Below are 21,521 nucleotides of genomic sequence, written 5' to 3'. Positions count from 1 at the left end.
GGACGGACAGGATGTCTTACAAACACTTAATACACATGCAAACACGCCACACATGAGCTCGTCTGCAGAAATACTGCCATCAGTGCTAACCACAATGATGCTACACAGGAGAAATGGGAGGAAGAGAGAGAAATCTGGAAGGAAATTGTAGTTTTATTAGCAGAAACAATGGAAACAAAATCTCTAAAACTAGTCATACATTATTTAAAGGCATGTGAGCATACACGTGGAGGCTACACACACACACACACAGACACACACACTCAGCAGACTCATTAGTTCTTCTCATATACCTGACAGGTCATCCGGTGAAGGGAAGCTATCTTTAGCATGCTAACCATGCTCGCCTTGCTAACCACGCTACATACTAGGAGCCACGACAACCCTCCACCATGTCAGTCACGCTGGAGAGCTCGACTCAGACTGTGACTGAAGAAACTCATAAGTCACAGACAGACTTTAGTTACCGAGTCTCTGTTTTGTCCTCTGCGAGAGAGAGATGAAAAAATGAAGCAGCAATGTGACCAATATTTTCTTTTTTCTTCCTCTTTTTCCTCCTTTTTGGTTATTTGTGAAAATTGGTAGAATAAATGAATGAATGATAAATTAACACTCAGTTACATTTTCATTTTCATCATTATTATTACATGCACATTTTGTGGGATTTAAATGTACTTTTACCAAATTAAAAATTTTTAAAAAATCACCTTTTGCCAAAATATTGTTTGACTACACAATCTCAAGTGAAATCAAATCAGAAAGTTGAGCTCGCCATCTTTGGAGTTTTTGGTTTCGAAGTACATTTAGTCAAGTTAAATACTTAAATATATCATTTTTACATACTTGAGGATTCCCAATTTACCTCCATCACATTCAAAAAATACTTTATTTTGCTGCATTTATTTGACAGGTGTTATTTCTATTTACTTTCATTTAAACATTAAAAAGTGATGCGTTATTATGAGTTAAATCAAGGCGATGCATATCCACTCAGGTGTTTTCGGTTATGTGGCTGTTTGGACCGGTTCAGGTTGAAAACTGTGCACAGCTGTGGGAGTTATGGGATGTTTATGAGGTCAAGGATCAAGTTGCAATCCCTCTCACAACAAAACCAAAAAAAAACTTTTAGTGCTTTAACTACACTTTGCTGATAATATCTTTTACTCAAGTACAATTTTGTATGCAGGTATTGCTACTAAAGGATCTGTGTACTTCTTCCAACACTGACACTTTGTCTGGTACTGATGGTACTGATGAGAAGCTGGAGCTCAGTAACAGAAATCTTAACTGTTAATTTATATATGAAAACATTTTGTCTCTTGACTGTATGTGTGACATAAATGATGTATAGTGACATTTCATTTTACCTCATTTTAACATTTTGGACATGTATACACTGTATTATTGTTGGAATTGTGTTAAATTAAACTTAGAGGTGTCTTTAAATATCTTCTTCTTTCAAAGTGAAAGCCCCGCGCGTCTTCGTCAGAAGAACAACTTCGTTTAAAAAAAAACTGTGTAGCAATAATATACATGTGTCGTTTAGTATTGAGACTGTGAAGTTCTGTTATTTTGCTGTGGTCAGAGTTTGACATAGGCTACATGTACATCAATAAAAAAATTGACATTTAAATTTAAATTCTGACATCCTGTTTTCCTTTTTGAGATTGCTTACAGACGGCTGCCTTGACAGGATCCATCGGCAGAAGAATAAAATACATATAAGATGCGTCATTAAGAGCTCTAACTTTACATTTCTACATGGTGGGCTTGATATACTTCAGTGTCTTGGATGCGTCCCCGGTGTTCTCATTTACTGATGTCACTGTTGCAATGAAATACGGGGCTATACACTCTGAGAAGTCTACAGAGTTGTAAAAATCCTCAGGGAAGTCTCCAGAAGTTCGCGCCAGAGCCCTTAAGCGCTTGCTGATACTGCAGTGAGGCGTTCTTAAGCCCTTGTGGACTCTGTGGCTGTCAGTCCAGACACTGTGAGGTTTTTTCACCAACCCCCACCATCGCTACACTCCCCTCTGCTACCGGGGCGTCCCTTGGCGGAGACGGTGGGGAAGAAAAGGAGGTGGTGAGGGATAGTGGAGGCCATGTGGGACGGTCCAGATGTGTGCTATTGACCGAGTGGCAACATCACACCTGCAGCAGAAAGTAGCGATGTTAAACTGTGTTACTTTAACCTCATGTCTGCAAGTTTTCCACAGCTTAAAGTGCAGGTTTCATTAAATTTACATTTATGCACAATACATTTTTTTAACCAAAATGCATTGTATATATCATTAAGGGTTGAATCTAGCTATTCTCACCCATTTTTCAGACTTTTTTAAAAACACTTTATAAAAGGTAATTTTCAACAGCAGCCACTTCATATCTGACACATTCTGGTATGTTAAAATGCCTAAAACCTCTATTTTTCTGAAAAGAGACCTGTTAAAATCACGCAAATAATGACTCCTCTCTACACAACAAAGGTTGAAGTAGCATGATGCTGTCATGCCACAAAAAGTCTTACTATCTTTTAATTTGATATGGTGAATTTGGCAAATAGTTGTCTATTTGCACAGAAACATTATCATTCATTAGAAGTTGTTTCTGGCCACCTGGCAGTTTTTCTTTTTCGTCCTGAGGGAAATATTTGGCTCTTTAGCTGTTTAACGCTCCACTGTATTCATCAGTGTGTCTGCCTGCTGTTAGGTGTGAGACTGGTGGTGTGAAGTTAGTGAAAAATCATATAATCCCAAAAACTAAGAAGAGCAAAAATACCCAAAATACAAAGTAGCAACACAAAAGCTAAAACAAAGTATCAACCGAGAGGGGCAAATAAAACTCAGGGAAAACAAGAGGAATAAAGCAGGAACAAAAAACAGAAAGACATCACGGGGAGACACGGGAACAGACTCAGGAAATAACACAGGTGAGTAACTGACTAAGACAACTACACACACTAACGAGGGGGTGAGGTACAGGTGGAGGGAGGTGGAGAAAGGACAGGTGAGGGAAAGGAACGGAAAAACACTGGAAGGAGGGAAATCACACAGAGGGAGGAACTGAAAAGCAACACGCAACGCATGAGGGCACAATTTCAAAATAAAACAGGAAATAAAGGAAGAACAAAAACCAGGATCGTGACATTTGTCGCTGAAAACAGCTGCCCAAAAATGAGCCTGAAAACAACGCCATGAGGATGGTGAGGTTTTGAATCCAACCAGCGGGTCTTTGCTGCATGTCTTCAGCGCCGCCCCTCCCTACACGCAGAACACGCGCTGTGCGTAGGGCCCCACGATCCATGGGGGGCCCCATTTTGCGCAAGGGGACACATTCTCTGCAAATGCGCAAAGGATGCGCATCGCTGCCGTGAGGCGCGCGTAGAGCACCAAGTCAGCCCGAGGCAGGAGAGAAAAAAAAAAAACGAGTAATCTGACACCGCACACGTTGGCGCAATGATTGACAGCACGCAGCATCTGACCAATCAGCGGTCAGATGCGCCGACAGGCAGTTGGATGCAGGTGGAGAGATGGCCTCCAAACGGCAATATGAATCGGGAGAAAGCAAAAGAAAGACAAAGTCAAAACAAGAGGAGGAACACCCCAGCTGCTAGCCTGCTAATCATGAGACAGAAGAGAGGATAATTCTGGACTGGAGATTAAATTTTCCAGCGGCCCTGATTATCATTTATTGAATGTCTTGTTAACTGCATATACATTCACCTCTGTTGAAAAAGGAGTGGTTAATTGACCAGTTGGTGGTCGTATGTTGGCTCAGGTTTATAGCCTATCAATCTATGCTATCAATAGAAGTTTTGGGCTATTTTTATGGAGGTAAAATGTCGCCATCTCTTGGTGAATTTAAGATAATCCTTTATTTGACCCACAATGGAGAAATTTAAAGCGTTGCAGCAGCAAACAGCAGTATAGGAATATAGAACCTAGAACAAAATGTAAAAATAAGTATATAAAAATATTTAAATATAGAGGTATCAAATAGCGGCAATAGCTCAGTCCGTAGGGACTTGGCTTGGGGGCTCAGATGTGGCCGGTTCAAGTCCCGCTCGGACAAAAAAAAAAAAAAAAGTATGATGTGAACTAGTAATGGAGAATACTAGTTCACATCCTGGGCATTGCCGAGGTACCCTTGAGCAAGGCACCGACCCCTAACAATGCTCATTGGGCGCCGCCTTGTGGGATTAAAATAGTATAATAAAATCAAATCATAATGAATATAATTATTATTTGCATTAATTTTAATCTTTGTGAGGCTAGTGTTTACGTTAATTTCATTGTGTAATTTACCATTAAGACCAAAACAAATCTTAATAATCTGCTTGTATGATGGATTTCTTGTCATAACAGGGTCAATGCTTAAGTTTGTTACTAAGGGTGACACGGAGCCAAATAAAATTCTGCTTAGAGCCCCAATTTGGCCAGGGGCGGCCCTGCATGTCTTCCCCCCTCGCTTTCCCCCCTTTCCCATCATTACCCCGTCACTATCATAACGGCACAAAAAGCTAAAATAATAATTAGAAGAAGAAAACAACAGGCATACGGATGCACTTCCAGCTCCGTGCGTCTAAGTGGACACGTCATACATGTGCAGTCACTGTAGATGAATATTATCCTTGCATTTATACATGTTTGGCCACAAGGGTACACAAAGAGGACACACAGCATAAATAATGGAAGAAAGTAATTGCTTATTTTACACAATTTTTGCTATTTAGCAGGCTACTTTTTTGACAATATTGTTTGGACTTAGGCTAGTTAAGGCTGCTGTAAGCGTCGTCGTCGTTTGAGCTAACGTCCTGTCTGTTTTGCAGTTAACAATCCCCTCCCTTCTCTCTAAGTCATCACAGTAGCAGCGAACAGGAGGATCCCCCTGATTGGATGGGGACACCAGAAAAGTAATTTTCTCTTTTTCTGCATGAACAGGGGATAAAATAATTATAAGAAAATATCACTTACAGCAGCTTTGACTCCCCCTACAAGTTGTTAAGATATGAAATAAGAGTGGAGGTGTATGTAAAGGAGGAAAGGAGGAAGAGAAAGTGGATAAGAAGTATTTAATTTGCAGTATTTGTGCACAGCAGTATTGAGTGGAGGAGGGGAGGACACAGAGGGATGATGGCAGAAGAATTCCCCTTTGGACTGAATCAAAGTTCAGCGCCACATCACTATATTTCCTCTTTTTTTTCTGTGTTCAAAACCTGTAAATGTCAAACTAACCAGACAGTAATGCAGCAGGGGGCGCTACAGCGACAGCCTGTCGGGTAGAGGAGCGTGTGTGTCGAAGCACAACTCTTTCCTGTATGGTGTCGGTGTTCGAGCGAGGTGAAACATGCTGTTGTTTGGAATTGTAATTTCCCCCGTCGAGAAAATGATTTATGTCTCAATTTGCTTTTTGCACCATCTGAGGGGCCTCCTGCTGCTTCATCCAAATTTAGTGTGCGAATTTGTCTTTTCTAGCTTTGTGTATGCAAGTCACGCTAGCACTCGTGCATGTGTGTGCGCGTACGTGTGTGTGTGTGCTCGAGTGTGTGATATGGTGTCTTCTTCGACTGTCAGTCTGCGCATGTGCATGCAAGTCATGCCTTTGCCTCGGTGAGTGTGTGTGTGTGCCTAGTGTGACCTGACTTGCTGTCACGCAATTGCTTTGTGTGTGTGTGTGTGTGTGTGTGTGAGAGAGAGAGAGAGAGAGAGAGAGAGAGAGAGAGAGAGAGAGAGAGACCTTAATACAAGCTGATCAGTTCGGTCGCCAGGGAGTCTGGACGTCTGCCAGAGAGCGAGAGAGACAGTGGGAGGGAAAATAGTGAGTGATGGGAGGAGAAAGATTGAGAGCCAGAGAGATACCATAGAAGAAGAAAAAAGAGATAGAGAACGAGCTAGAAAAGGAGAGAAAAGGAGGTGGAGAGCGACGGATGTGGAGACAGAGAGTCTCCCATCTATACAGACAGGCTAAAGCTTCACACTTCACGTCGTCCTTAGCTGCTGACTGTCAAACAAAATGAATCCCTCCTCTCCTCTGCTTCGCTCTCCAGCTCCCTGTCTCATTCTCTTCCTCCATCTTTGATATTATTGTGTTTTTCCTTTCTCCTCCCTGATGTCTGTCTTCTCTTTTTTTTTTCTTCCTTCCACTCTCATCCGTTCCCCACAAGAGGTTTGTAGCTTATTGAGGTTTCAGGAAAGTTTGCAGCCGTTGGTCAGTTAACTGTTCATTTATGAAGGCGGAGAAATGTTTGACAGCACAAACACCAACAATGGTGAAATGTTTTGAAAGGTTTTCAACACTGCTGCATGACTAAAAAGTCATCTTACTTATACGCAGTATATTTATAGACAGTTATTCTGATGTATAAGCAGTTAAGTGTGGTGTCTTCGACAACCTTTGTTTTCAGTTTTTACCAATTTTTGCTCATTAGTTTGATTAATGCCAGTGTTGCAATATACGCAGATGACTCTATAATATGCCCATCAGCACAAAAGGTCTTAAATGAGAAATAAGAAGTTTGTAAAAGACTGTGTAATGGTAAATAAATGAGTTTGTTAATGTAGAAAAGACTGTGTGGTGTTTGGAGCAAAACCTGCATTAAAATCAAACGCGTTCTCACTCCCAGCTCATCGAATACAGTGCTGTGGCCTTAAGCTTCAAACTATGACGCTCTACTAACCCCTCTAGTGTCAGTTTGAACTTTCCAAATAAAGCTGACATATTATGGCTTTCGGCTTTTGTTATGAACCCTGCACTTGGTCAGGTTTAGGCACAAAAACTACTTGGTTAGGGACAGAAAAAGATCATACTTTCGGTTTAAATAACTACAATCAGTCTCGTAATGTAAGTGACGTAACTCTTGATCACAAACTGGATGCAAAGCCTGGTCTCTGAAGGGAAAGTCAACAATATGTAGCGAAAGAAAGTCAATTATTGACTCTCATTCCCAGGTTGTCAAATGCCACATTTAGTTGGTGTCAGACCCAGTCTACCCACATCAACAATCAACTATCTTTCTCTAGAAAGCCACATATTGTTACTTATATGGTCGGTAATACAGTCTAACACAACGGAAAGTCATTTAAACTTCAGCAGTTTACTTATAGCACGAGGAGTTTAGTCCTTCAGTGTTCGCAACAGCGAGTCAAGGGCTTGACCTGTCCACTCTTTTACATTGCCAAGCCAGCTTTTTGCATTGTCAGCCTCTTTGGCCTCCCACTGTGCCCTGGAGGATGGTCTTGGGAGAATCATGGTGATAAACAACACAGAACCACGCAAGGTTGCAGCGCTTCACAACAGTCAGTAGTTGTTCTTGCTTGCCTCCAAGGGTGTCAGTATGAAGACACATTCATTGGTCTTGTGATCACTCGTGCTCGTACGCCGGATCTTCGGCTTTGCTAGCTTCTGTAACGTTCTGGATTTTTCTCATGGAAGGGGTTTTTATCAGCATTTCAAAGATGAAGGTTTCTTGAGTTTGGATGGCAAAATTTGGACATTTGTGTTTGCAAGCATTCAACAACAACATCTTCCATTAATCTCAGCCATGTCTCTGTTGTCTCTTTTGAAAAATAAGAAGAAAAACAAACATTTTAGCATCATGATGGAGTTAAACTATTTTATTGACAGCTGGAATAGAATAACAATACACCAAATTGTGCATTTACTCAACAATATAACAGTTTGCCAAAGAATCTGCAAATATACTTGTGTTTTTAAATGACAGTGCGGTGAATAAAACTAAAGTTACACCACTTTGTCACTCTTCTGATAACATTCAGGTTCCTCAAGGCAGTAATACATGAGCAACAAATGGAGAGCAATGCAGATGGGCATCTGCTGCTTAATGCTTTGCTAGTGCTGCTTAGTTTATGCTAACATTCCTAGACGCTAATCTACAGATGGAATGAAAAAATACTGAACACTCCAAGAATTAATTGAGATCCTTAAATGGCTCGGTGACTCCTAAAATGTGGAGTTTAAATGATGATGCCGAAATCAGTTTGCTTATAAAACCAATTCCCTGGATGAATTCTCATCACTGACGGTTTTTCCATCAGCATTGCCTCCAACAGTTGCCCATATTGCATGTTCCTGACAGCATGAGAAGGCCTGTTAAACTGTCCCATCCAGTATCCCAAAACCAAAACATCACCTTCTTCTTAAGTAGTATTTCAGGGGGAATTAGGAACATGTCATGTTTGGGAAAATTTGTCCTCCAAAGGCCTCAAATGACGAGAATTTAAGGCTGTGAATGATGTAGATAAATTACTAAACAAGGAATTAAAGGAGAATTTGTTCAAAAGATTTTAAATTAGGGACCAAATGAGTTGAAGCCAGTGATTCACAAAATGTGAACTCGTAGAGAAAGCAGAATGGTGCCGAGAAACACGAGTTATGAAACTCCACGGCACTCTGATTCACACTGGGGTCGCCCAACCTAAAAATGTATTCGCTCTATGTGGGACACCAGATGGCATGTTGGGGGGAGCACTTTCATGAGGGTTGGGTTGGGGGGGACAGCCTCTGAGGGGGGAAAAGTTTGGGAAGCGCTGCCTCTGCAGCACAGCAGACCGGAGGAGATGTGTTGCTTTTGGGATCCACCAGCCACCGTTTCATAACATCCGCAGAGGAGCTGCATCTTAGCCTTTCATCCTCCCACTCCTCCACCTCATCCCCCTCCTCCCCGGAGAGAATATGATATGATATGTGTCCTGAAATGTACACACTGTCACTCCAGAAAAGAAAAAAAGGACACAAACAGTGCTCTCCTTCTTACTAATGAGTTAAACCCGTGAAATTAAGAGGAAAATGATATGAACGATTTAAGCTCAGGTAACAGGTTTTCTTTGTAAAGAACTTCAAAGGGAATTCTACCCAGATTCACTTCTGAGGTTGATCTGCAAAAACAGACAGAAACTTTACAGCTTAGTCGCTGCAGTCTTTGTGTGAATAAATATAAATATACCATCCGAAACCCAACAAGATCAAAAAGGTAAGCTTTTCAGCCATTTTGCATCAATGAATCAATCAATGCGTGGGGACAAAAATGTGGTTGTTTTGCAGTTAGAACTGTAATGTGAATAATGGATGTGAATTCATAGGAGGAGCAGCTAAACGTACTTGTTCTGATTCAGTCTGGAACATTTAGCTTATGGACTCGTTAAAACAAAAATTTGAACGTTTGGATCCAATAAAATTTGAGAAGTCTCAACGAGCCACATAAAATCTTTCATGCCCCCCAAGACTTTATAGGTCCCAACATTTGGAGGCCAAAGGAAGCAACTTTCATTCACTTTCATTGGAATAATTGGGATGCCATCTTGGAACGTGGTTTCCAATTGTTTTAATACATCTATCTACAGTTCTTGAAACCTGAAAGGAAATTAGTTTGGCGCTTTCAGTTACGGCTGTTTTACTTTTGTTTGCCTGTTGATTAAGCTGCCTAGTCACCAGAATAAAATGTTGGCATTTTACGTCCCTGCACACCATGGATACACTCAAATGTTTCCGTGTCCATGCCATGTTGGGCGGTGGAGTAGATGGCAATGGCATTACAGCGGGATAAGATGGCGGTCAAGCCAGAGACCACTGCTCGAGACTGCATCTCAACATTGGTGAGCATGAAACCACGAGATGTCCGCACATTTTTCAGCTTTGTTTGTGGCGACAATACCAAGTAATTTAAGCCAAAACATGATCTTTTCCTAACCCTAACCCAGGGGGTTTGTGCCTAAATCTAACCAGACCATAAGCACAGTGTAACATAACTTAAAATTTTAAATTAAACCTCAAGAAATAAGGTTGCAACGTAATCAAAAAGTTTAAATTTGCAGAAACACACAATGCCAACCTTCATTCTGGCGACTGAGTTGTGATTAGGTTGTCCCTAAAACTGTGGAAAGTCTATCTATCAATGAAATGCCTTGACAGGGATGGCTGAGGGAAAACCTTCGGGACAGACATCTTACCATTGTTTCACATTTAGAAGCTATTAGCTAAACACAGAAGCTGTTCAATAAACGTAGCACGACTGTCCCCAAGAGTTTTCTCTCTGTATCTCGGTCAATGGCTCCTTATGGTGCCGTAGAATTGAGAACAACTGATGAGGGAAAAGGGGAAAATGTCTGTTTTTGCAGGACGTCAACCTAAAAGGCAGTTTGGGTGGAAAAAGGACTCCAGTACATTTCTTACAGATGGCTAAATTGCGAATATCCTTTTTTGTATTTATCATTTATTCTACTTGATTTAAACCACAAAGTACCATTATGTGCATTCAAACATCAATAAATAAACACTAGTGTGACATAGTGTTAGAATCTAAGTTTAGAAAATAAGTCTTGTTAAGAAACAGGTCAGAATGTTTCAATATCGACTCTGCAAAAATGTTTTTTTTTTTTTGTTTTCTCAGTTTGTTCAATTAAGCCCACAGGAAGGAGTGGGGGAGAATACACAAATAGTCAGTTGAAATATCAGAAATTCATTAAGAACATACGTAAATATAATTATTTCCTTAGATGACACTTAAATTAATAGTAATGGGGTTGAAATGGCGACACTGTAAAACTTTTTTTGCGTCATTTTGATTACTTTATGTGACATTTCTTAGTCCTTAGCCCTGACAAAATGTATATCGGTGTTTTTAAGGCCTCTACTTACATTACAATTGATAGTAGTACATAATTAAACATCCATGTGGCAGACACAATCAAAAACATGGGTGAATGCAAAAAAAAACGTACATTTTTTTGGTGCTGAACATGACGACTATAACATCTATATAGCTCATTCGTTTGCCTTCAAGGTTACAAAAAAAAATGTCACAAACAGATTCAGACCGGTGAACAAGAAGCTTTTCGATGAGCGAAATTACACAATCAGTTTTTAATTAAACAAACATTAATTACTCTTATTCCTGCTAGCAATGTTGGCATATATTTTGTCTCTCTCCCGAACAATTAGAGCAGAACATTTTCTTGCGAGGGTCATCTGTGTACATGTTTCACAACAAGACGCCTGAATCTGCACCTGTAGCCATCATAGAAAACCCATCGGTCGCTGCATGCACGCCTCACTGCTGCTGCCATGCTGCTCCACCCTCGAGAGGAACTGTAAGGAATGTTTTTTTTTTTTATCTCTTAAATGCTACAATGAACAATAAGCTCTTTGTTAACATTAATTAATACTTAACGACACTTATGTTGCACAGGCAGCCGCTGCAGCTTAGATGGAAGTAGATGGGAAACTTCTATGATGGTTACCACTGCAACTTTATATTTCAAACTCTCTCTGTGATCTCTCGTCGCTAAATCTAGATCATCATCATCATCATGCAATATTACTTCTGTCTCAGCCACAGAGTTCTTCTTCTTCTTGGATGCAAAGTAATTTCTTGAGAACATGATGCACTCTGTTTGTGGGTCGCTGAAAGCTAATTTTATGCCAAGTGTGTAAACTTTCCTCTTTCATTGGTCCTCGGTTGGGAAATCAGCCCTCAAAATATGTTTAAATTTTGGCACAAAAGAACACTGACACAACATTCCTCCGGTCACAGTAAGAGTTAAGTATTTTTAAATAGTTTTTTTATATATTATATATGTATATATTTGATTTGTACAACTCGTCTAATATCACCTCATTTTTAAAAACAGTCTTCGTTTTGTTCTAACTACCAGGCAGTCGTCGTCATCGTTAGATTTAAATCCATGCTGTTCAAGGAAAATTTTAAGGTCGTGAAAAATGATCCTGCATTTTTCAAATCAGAATCTTAAATGTTATTCGGGCTTAAACTCCTGCTCCTTCTGTAAACAGAGATTCCTCAGAGACTACATGACACTCTCCTTGGAATAAGTTATGGAAAATAAACATAAATGCTGTGTTAAAATGACCTTGTTACCAGTGATTTTCACTTCCTGTGTTCAGATGCTTGAGTTTTTTTTTAATCAGGACATGATGACTTGTGTCAAAATGAAAGGATTTGCCTTTCAGTATTGTGTTTGTCATCATCAGAAAAACGACCAAAGGAGCTTATTACGACTCGTATCTTCGTTTCTTGTTAAGCGGCGATCTCTACAGGCAATAATAGTTATTACAGCAGCAAAGGAGGAATTCAGGTGAAGTAGTACAAAGAGCAATGAGCTCTCAGTCCACGTACTGTAGGGATGGGTTTAGGGGCGGATTGGTTGGACTTTCACCCAGGAGACTGCTGTTCGTGTCTAGCCTGAAAGCGGAAGTCAACGGTGAGTTATTTTAACTTACCAACGTAGGTATTTTAAGCCAAACCACAATGTTTTATTAACTTTACCATGTAGTTTTAATGCCTAAACTTAACCAAACTGCAAGCGTACAATGACGGTCCAGAATGCCTGTCCCAGGGTCATTGGCCGTTGTATCGGGAGTCGCTTGCAATCGGCCTATTTAGTCGTTTAGGTATGAGGATGTGTTTGGGGTCAACAACCTTTCTAACTTTTTGTCTGAAACATGATAAATTGGTGACATTAGTGAACTTTGTCCAGAAGATCTACCATCATTACATCTTTTCTACGATCAATGTTGGAAATATCCAAAATATATTTCAGAAATGATGTTGAACTTTATAATCAATACATCTGACAGGAGTGAATAAATCACTGGCTCAGCTGGTCATTTCCCACAGTCTCCACTGAACAACATAAACTGCAATGACTGGATGTTTTTGTGATTATTGCTTTGCAGAATGTAGCTAATTTTATTTGGAAATAAATCCAGTATTAATATCCCTGCAACACTGCTACCGGCAAAACAGAGGCCTATTTTGCTTTTAGTTTGTTTTTAGAGTAAAGTTACTCCAAATTGTCTGGTATATTTAAAATATTAATTTATTTAGTATAAGAGAAATTTGATTTTGTTCTGAAATCTTGTCTCAACATCAAAAAAAACAAACATAACATATCATAAGAGATCTCAGTTGCTGTATTCTGTGAAAGGAAAAGCCCAAAACGAAAATTCAGTAAACTCAGAATCTGAATTAATTTGCTACATATGTATCCGAACGCTCTGATTTTCACTTCTCCTCTTTCTTTCGTAGCGTATAGCTCATGCTTAGTCTTATCAAGTGGTCTGCTAATTAATTAGAAGTTTTTAATCAGTCATGCGGATGCTACCAGCTAATGCTACAATCTTACGGTAACTAGCAAAAGGTTTATCCCTTTTTCCTCCCTCAGATTTTAACATTAATCAACTAAGTCGTTATAGATTAACTTTGGCTCACTCCAAAAGACACTAACAACCATAATATTTACACATAAAAAAAGACATTAAGAATCATAAAGTGCCCAAATGAAATACATATTCTTGTTTTTTTCTTTAACAAACTATAAATTTCTCTACAGTGTGCACATTGTGTTCCCTTTTAAATTCATCCTATTGTTGTGTCCTTTTATTTTTAAATCTGTGAAACCAGACGTCAAGTCCAGACAGATCCTTTGTTTGGATGATGCAAAGTACATTTCATGCTTCCTTCCTCTCTCTTTCCTTTTTCCTCCCTCTCTTCCCTTCTCTCCGTACTGAGTCGTGGCATGGCTAATCAGCAGGTGCCTCGGCGGTCTGTGGATTAGGGCTGTAATTTAGAATAAAAGGGACGCCTCTCTGCACAGCCTGAACGCTGCTGTCAGATGTTTGCGAGCGGTTGTTTCTTGTTCCTCCCTCACGATAGCGCATGCCGCAAAAGGTAATTGAAGAAGAGGAAGGAGAAGACACTTGCTGGTAGAAATTGGCACAGTAGAAACTGTTATTGTTAGCCAAAGCTTTTTAAAAAAAAAAAAAAGAGAGAGGAGGAAATCTAAAAAAATCTACTTCTACAGTATCAGAGTGTTACGAACTACAATAAAACTGGGATATACAGCAAGTTTTCAGCCCTACACTGTCAGCCAGGCTACTCAGGCTTGTCCTCAATGCTTTTGGAAACATGTTTTTTTTTTGTATTGGCATCACGTGTCAGTGCTACAGCACAGGTACAATAATCTCCCCCCCCTGCACTTGATGTGACCTGCACTACCAGGTGGATGTGAACATTTAGAAAAACACACAACACAATCAAATGAGGTCAAAACACCCATTTTGACTTCAGACCCCAATCATACCTGCTTGTTTCATGCCAGATTTACCCCGATAAGGTTTTACTACATTACATTTAGACATAATAGTTACATGCATGATTGATTAGCTGCTATGAACTCTGATCATGATCTAAAACAATATATTGGATGCATAAAATTCAATCAAGTTTGGTGGTGACACAGATATCAGTGTGCTCAGCCCAGTCGCAAGAATAAAATGTTAGCATTTTACATTTCTGCAAACCATCAGATATGAACGTGTCATAGTACCACATCAAAATCTTCACAGTAAGTCTAAGATCGCACTCACATCATATGTATATGAGCTGACTTCAATTTGAGGAAGCCAGAGACCACTGTTCAAGACAGTGCTTCAAAATTTGTAAGCTTGAACCCGCTAAATGTTTTTTAATGATACTTTGGAACATTTTCCAGAGTTCCCAGGTATTTTAGGGGGCAATCTGATATTTTTAAAAAGCTAGGCCCCATATTTACATGTTTTGATGTGTAAATGATTCATACTTTGAATTTTGGAGTGTTTTCAGATTGAAACTTCTCCTTGAACGAGACTTGTGTTTCTGGTTATGTGTTACAGTGTATTTGAGTAGAAAATGTTTCTGTAAGGTTGTCAGACATTTAGATGAACAACCTCAGCCTGTCAGTGGCAAAAACAAGCAATTTTAGTTGTAGTAACTTTGACGGACGTAGTTGTCCCAAAGGATTACATTGCAGCCACGATTCCCAAACTTTTGGTTTCAAAAATACTGGAATTTCCCTTTAAGCAAATACACATTTCCTAACCAAGTGGTTTTGTGCCTAAACCTAACCAGACCATAACCACAGTGTTGTCAGAACATGAAATTGAAAATTGATCCTAAAGAAAGTTGCGACATATAGAAATTTAAAGTTTCAACATCCGTGGTTTGCAGAACAACATTGCCAACATTTATTCTGGTGATTGTGTTGCTAAACACCATGTTTCTACTTTAGGATGCATCTTCAGTAGTCTTGCAAGCTGAAAATCTTTCATTTGGATTAAATCAAGTTGCGACAGATTCAAGAAACAAGCAGGTAAAATGGGTTCTCAGATTGTTTTCCCTACCAAACACAACCCTTCGCTGATTTATCTGATAATCACCGTCCACAAGAGATGAAACAATCAGTAAAATGAGCTAATGTCATGATTGATAATACAAATGGCTCTTGGGTCGAACTGGCAAATGGTCTTTGGGAACTCAGAGCCTGCTGCTCTCCTTTTTAAACCATTTGCATCCAACTTGGTAACTGATTGATACTTTGCACTGCAGATGAATGTAATTCACTGCAGTCCGCACTAACAGAAACGCAGCAGTGCTCCGGATTCCCAAGATCAGGTTGAGATCTAGATCCTTCCAGGGGACAGAATGGCTGTTTTCATTCATCCCTACATCTCTTCACATACACATAATACCAAATGAACTGAACACTGAAGGGCCAAATGTGTGACACAAAACGAAAAAACAGCTCTACTCAGAGTGTTCGTAACCAAATAAGCTAAATATTTCTGTTAAAAGTCCTCTGCTGTCCCCCACGCTCCTGCAAAAATGGGAGGCTGGTGTCTCAAACAGTACGAGGGCAGTCCCACTCCTTTCTCCAGACTCGTGGATTGACAGATAACACTCAGGAGCTGTCCAGTCCCTTAATGAGGACACAGCGAGACAACAAGCAGTCCTGGGAATGAGAATCGAATGTAGGCTGTGAAGAAGGCGCGTAGCTGAAGCAAAGCTGAGCCCGCCGTGTATTGTGGTCCCCATAGGATGTGATCGATGTCGGCAACCGAGGCCTCCTTTGAAGTATCCTCATTAAGCAGGTTTTTTGTTTTTTCATCAGAGAGATCTGAAGAGAGCAAAATGTTCCTGCGAGTCTGAGGGGCGGTCGGTTGCAACAACAAAAGAAATGTGCTTCCCATGAGTCTCGGGGAAACAGTCTTATAAAATATCAAAAGAATTACAGTACGTTTCCAATGAGTGGAGTGTTTGGTGTCCCAGGAGTCGTTTGGACCTGTCAACGGGCCCTCAAGTGAGATACCAACGGGTATCTGCTCCAGGGGGCATTATCACCTGACTGACCCGGGCGCGGGGCTACAGGATTTATAAAAATGTGTCTTAGGATTTGGTTGAGACGTGAATGAAATCTTAGTCGCAACAACAAAACTTTATATTCTTGCGTGAGTCTTAGGATCGCTCACAACACGGCCCGATGGTGCTCTCCAGGGACATCTGGGACGAGTGGCGGATGAGCGGCGCCATCGTTGGGTCCACCATGGAGGAGGTAGGGAAGAGCTTGTACCAGCCAATCACCATTGTGCTGAGGTCCAGCTCCTCCAATAAGATTCGAGCTACGCCCATGAAGCATTTGCGGTCCATCCGTCCATAGTTGCCCCAAACGATCACCTACAGAAGAGCAAGATATAAACGGTTACTGGTCTTCATACCACATTACCAATCGTTCAATATTTTTTTCATTTACACGCCTTTTTTTATAAATGATGAGAGAGACTTTATTATTTCAGCTTGACCTCAAAACCATCTTCACATTAAGAAATACCACAATGTGCATTGATTTGAGTTACAAATATAATTTGCTACTGAAAACGCCCCCAAAAGAGTGCCTATAAACATTTATACACTGAGAATTTTCCTTGTTTAAACACTTTTGGAGGAAACACATTCACTGTCGGGGTTTTTCGTCATTTCAGATGTGTGACATTTGCAGAGATGGCGAGGACGCTTGGGAAGTTTAGGACACTGACGATGAGAGACCAGAGTTCACACCATGTATCCAATGTTAGATTAAGGTTACTAATATACTTGGTTAAGGAAAGACAATATTGAAAAATTCATTGCATGCATGCATGATCTCACAATTTTGAGATATTGTGGAAAACAAGACTAGGAGTCTACAGTCAAGCTAGCGGATCACAGAGGCTGCACTTGAGCTAAATGCTTACATTGATAAGTGAACATGCTTCCAATGATGAAGCTACTGATGATGAGTTTTAGATGGTAAAATGTTAACCACATTCACTGTGCTGGTTTTGTACAATAGCATGCAAACAGTTGCTTATGAGCACTAAAGTACAGCTGAGGCTGATGGGAGTGTCATGAGTTAACCAGAGTTTTGCACAAATTTACATTTTGCAAGAAGTTAAGAGATCAAAGATTTGACAATTCATCCTTTGGGGACAATAAATATCTGAAACAAATTTAGTAGCAGTCCATCCAATATTCTTTGAGATATTCAAAAAAAAGAGCTAAAATAGACCTCAGGGTGTTGCAAGAGGAAATCAACAAAGTCAACAGGCTACATCGTCCGGGCACCGTGGATATCTGTACCTGATTTGGAGCTGATTAACGTGGGATGTTGAGATATTTGACAGGATATGTGAAAACTTGATGGCGGTAGAGGTAAAGTCATATAACGTATCCTCGCTGGACCGTGAATATCTGTTGGAAAATTCCAACTGTTGTCAAGATATTTCACTCTGATCACAGATGGAGCTACAGTAAAAGTCGAGGAGTCACCAGAGTTGGTGGGATTCATCTTCTAGGGGCCGTGAATTTGAACATTTTATAGCAATCTTATAGTTGTCTAGATATTTCAGTCTGGACCAACAGACCGACTTTTCAGCAAATTAAATTGTTTTGCAGATACATTCAATACATTTGACGTCACGGTGAACAGTTTTAGTAAATGTTTCCTCTTTCAGTTGATACAAAAGCATCATTTTTTTATAGAAAATGTATTTGCTAACGAAATGCGTATATGAATTATTGTTGTGGAGTCGTCCATTAACTGAAAAGATGCATAGATCAGTGTGTTTGTTTATATTTCCGCCAGAATTACTTTTTAAAAAAGTCCCATAATGAGCTGCCGAGTGAAATATCAGCGCTGGAAGTTTGTTTTTAATTATATTTTGCAAACAATAGATGCATATTGAATGACTTCTGAGAGACCTGCAGGAAGAAAAATGAGACCAAAGTCGGACTTTACAATCCATGTTAATATTCAGACTATTGTGATTAATATAGAGAGCACAGTTGTGTCTACAGGTGGATGTAATTAACGCTCCCATCAGTGTTTCCTGCCCACTGAAGATCTATTTCAAGGGATTTAGTGCCTCAACGTGGCTTCAGAGGGACTTGAATCACGCACGTAAAACATTCTTGGGGGTAATCGAGGATCAGGCAGATTAATTGACAAAGTGATCGGGTTAAGAGTGTGGGGTTAATTAACATTAATCCAGATGGTTCGGGAAATCTGTTCTCAAGCAGCACTGGATCCTGACAGCTTCTCTCTCTGTGTTACAGCAGCACAGAGCAGGCTGAGGTTTCAATTAAAGTAAATGAAGAGGGATTGTGTGTGTGTGCGTGTGTGTGTGTGTGTGTGTGTGTGTGTGGGAGATGATGGTGCTATGTGCTTAGAGACCTGTGTGTGTTTGTACGTTAGGCGCCCTCTGTCTCCTGACATCCTGATAACATCAGGGCTCATCTCAGACGAGGCCCTCCACATCTTGTCAAGCGGCGGACAAAATAATCAATATCCGTCTGCTCGTGTTGGTGGTCCTGTGTGTCTGTGCATGGCAGCATACCAATTTGTGTGCGTGTGTGTGTGTGTGTTCAAGTGAAGTGATTTCCACAGAGACACAAGAGGCCAAATCTGCTTCAATCTATTCCCCTCCATCTTTAAAGACGGAGAATCTATCTCTCTTTCTGTCTGCGCACCATCGCTTCTCCAAACAAGGTCCTGACCTCAAACACCACAGCTGAGCAGAGAGAGAGAGATGTGAGGCCGAACCAGAGAGAAACTGGATCAGTGTTTGGGAGATGGAAAAGCACGGTGTCCTAGATCCTCCTTTCTAGGAAGTAGATCTCACACACAAACACACACACAGGTGCTGATGGAAAGACAAAAAAAGCGATTTGTTGCATTGAAGTGAGGATGAGTGGGCTGCAGACTGACGGATGGATGAACTTGAATGGAAAAGAAAAAGAACTGCAAGTGCTCAGTTACACCAGAAAGTAGGACAGTGAAATTCATTTGGACGCATGACGCGGTCAAAAGTACTTAATACTCCTCTCACACTGGACAAAGACGCCCCACAAATATTTCTCTTTTGTCTGAAAAAATCAGCATTAAATAGTTTTCCGTCTGTATGACATGTTTTTATACCATATACGACGTCATCAGCCTCAGAAAACAAGCATTCCTGCTAGAAGAGAGTCTTTTTTCTCTTGCTGTCCTCATGATTAGTAATTTCCTTCAGCAATCATATTTTTTCAAAGCCTTAATGTTGGCAGGTAAGGATGAGGTCGAGGTAAATGTATTAGCACCGAAAACTCCTATTTGTTATTTTACTTTGTTACTGCTTAAAGTAATCTAGTACTGCAGCTCAACACTGGTGGCGGTGATTCGAGGCTGGGTATGGACGTGTAGGAGGAGGCTCTGTTGGAAGAGAACAGCTTCGAGCAGCTCAGAAAGTTTCGAAGTTTCAAGTTTTTCAAGCTCTCTGGTTTTTGTATTTTGCCGACTCACTGCCTGGATTTGTTTGCTTCGAGTGGACTGATCACATGTGTGTCACTGTAAGACTTTTTAGCTAGTGTCCTGTGTCTATCTCTGAGTCTCCGATCTGCCGGTTTCAAGTTTGGTGTTAAAAAACTTAACTGGCCTGCACATTACTTCAAATGCTCAGCGTGTCTCTATCTGAGCCCCTCACAGAGTTGACACCACACTCACTCCCGTTTGGTTAGAAGAGACAGAATAATAAAGAATAATGAAGGAGGGACACATTAGAGACACATTTTCTTCTATTGTTGGTCAGCACTGATTCTCTAGCCCTCTGTCATGTATTTAATTCAGCAAGAACGGCCATACCACGTGACAATAAAACACATTTGAACTGAGACAATACAAATAAAAGGGAATTATTAAAATAGAGAAACAAGAGTCTTTAGCATGTAGCAGAAACAAACCGACATTTAGCTCGCACTCACTCCAGAAAACACAAACCAAACACACAATGGCACATGGAAAACAAAACAACATAAAGGATTACATGCGAGTTGTCAGAGAGCACGAGATAAGAGAGAAAATGAGATGAGAGGAGAAAAAGACGCACAGCCGATAATTAGAAAGGAGGCGTTTAGTGGCTAATTACTCAGCGATGGCAGCGGAGCAGCTTCAGGACGTTCTGAAGGCGTTTTCACTGAACACACTGAGGTTCAAACCTGAAACCTTCAGACACACACACACCTGGTCCCAAGTATTTAAAGCCCCGTTGCAAACAATCATACAAAAATCAAACTGACTTCAGTCCAAATGATCAGATGATGAAGCAGATAGTGGTCACGTTGCTCCCTCAGATTAGAAAACATGTGCCAAGCTAGCAAGAGATCTACCACACAAGATTGGCCCAGTGTTGGCAGATTCCTTGGGTCGCTTCTGGGCCCTTTATTAGTCAGACTGCATCAAAAAATATGGATTTAATGATAATGGAGATTCAGGAAAGCAAATTTGGATTTCATGAAGCTGAGGATCGTTGTTTTTTTTTACTTTCCTTTTCCCCCAAAAGCTTGCTGTTGGAGCAGCTGAAAGTTATCTTTTCAAAATGGTCAAAATGTCTTTGTTTGGTATATTTATAACATTTAGTTTAGTAGACTTAAACAATTTGTTTTCCAGCACACGACTGGTTCTACAGGATCTGCTGGATCTGTGTGGATTTCTTGGAAAAAGCTCGTAAAAACGTAGTTTTAGTTTCAGCTTTAGATCCTTGTCAATGTTTTCTTACACATTAGATAACTGACATATCAAATAATTTGCATTGTCACATTAAATGACTATTAATGACTGCTATGACACAGCAGGTGATTTCAGTTGTAATTTCTGATTTTATACAGGAAGGTCACATTAACGACATGTAATGGTGAGAAAATACTAAAAAATATAGATATTTTATATTATATTTTAGGAAAAGACCACATCTAAAGTACACGTGGTGACAAAAAAGCTGTTGACATTTTAGTAAACACGTGCTCTGAGTGAACGTGTTGGTTTTCTCACGTGACGTTCGATCTAAAGCCTTAAAAAAAAACAGACTTAGTCACGGAGTCACTATGAGGAAGGATCCTGAATGAATTCTCTGCGCTCTGCTTTGCTAAATCAGGAAGTGACAAATTGAAAAGCAGTGCTGATTTCAGCGATTTTCATTATCCAGTGTGAATGAGTTTGATGAAACTCGGAGGACAGCGCCGCAGACAGCAGATAATTAAGAGGGAGGCGTTTAGTGGCTAATTACACAGCGACAGGAGCAGCAGAGCAGCCCGAGGCAGAGCAGAGCTGCAGGCGTCTGAACATACGACTGTTCCCACCTGCTGATTACCCACGAAAACCTGCCAC

The 21,521-nt window shown here is 40.3% G+C and overlaps 1 protein-coding gene across 4 annotated transcripts in view; it reads right to left on the bottom strand.

Moving 5' to 3' along the window:
• Nucleotides 1-16,300: 16,300 nt before the first annotated feature.
• The window catches only part of rims4 (regulating synaptic membrane exocytosis 4), a 59,781-nt gene continuing 54,560 nt past the window's right edge, over nt 16,301-21,521 (bottom strand). For all 4 annotated transcript variants that reach the window (XM_073468811.1, XM_073468810.1, XM_073468809.1 and 1 more), the window contains one exon: nt 16,301-16,519. In XM_073468811.1, coding sequence (XP_073324912.1) covers nt 16,301-16,519 — 219 coding nt within the window. The remainder of the gene's footprint in view (nt 16,520-21,521) is intronic.

Source organism: Pagrus major, chromosome 6, assembly GCF_040436345.1.
Source record: "Pagrus major chromosome 6, Pma_NU_1.0".
Classification (NCBI taxonomy): domain Eukaryota; kingdom Metazoa; phylum Chordata; class Actinopteri; order Spariformes; family Sparidae; genus Pagrus; species Pagrus major.
Note: the sequence above shows the minus strand (reverse complement) of the source record. Positions and strands in the feature narration are given on the sequence as shown.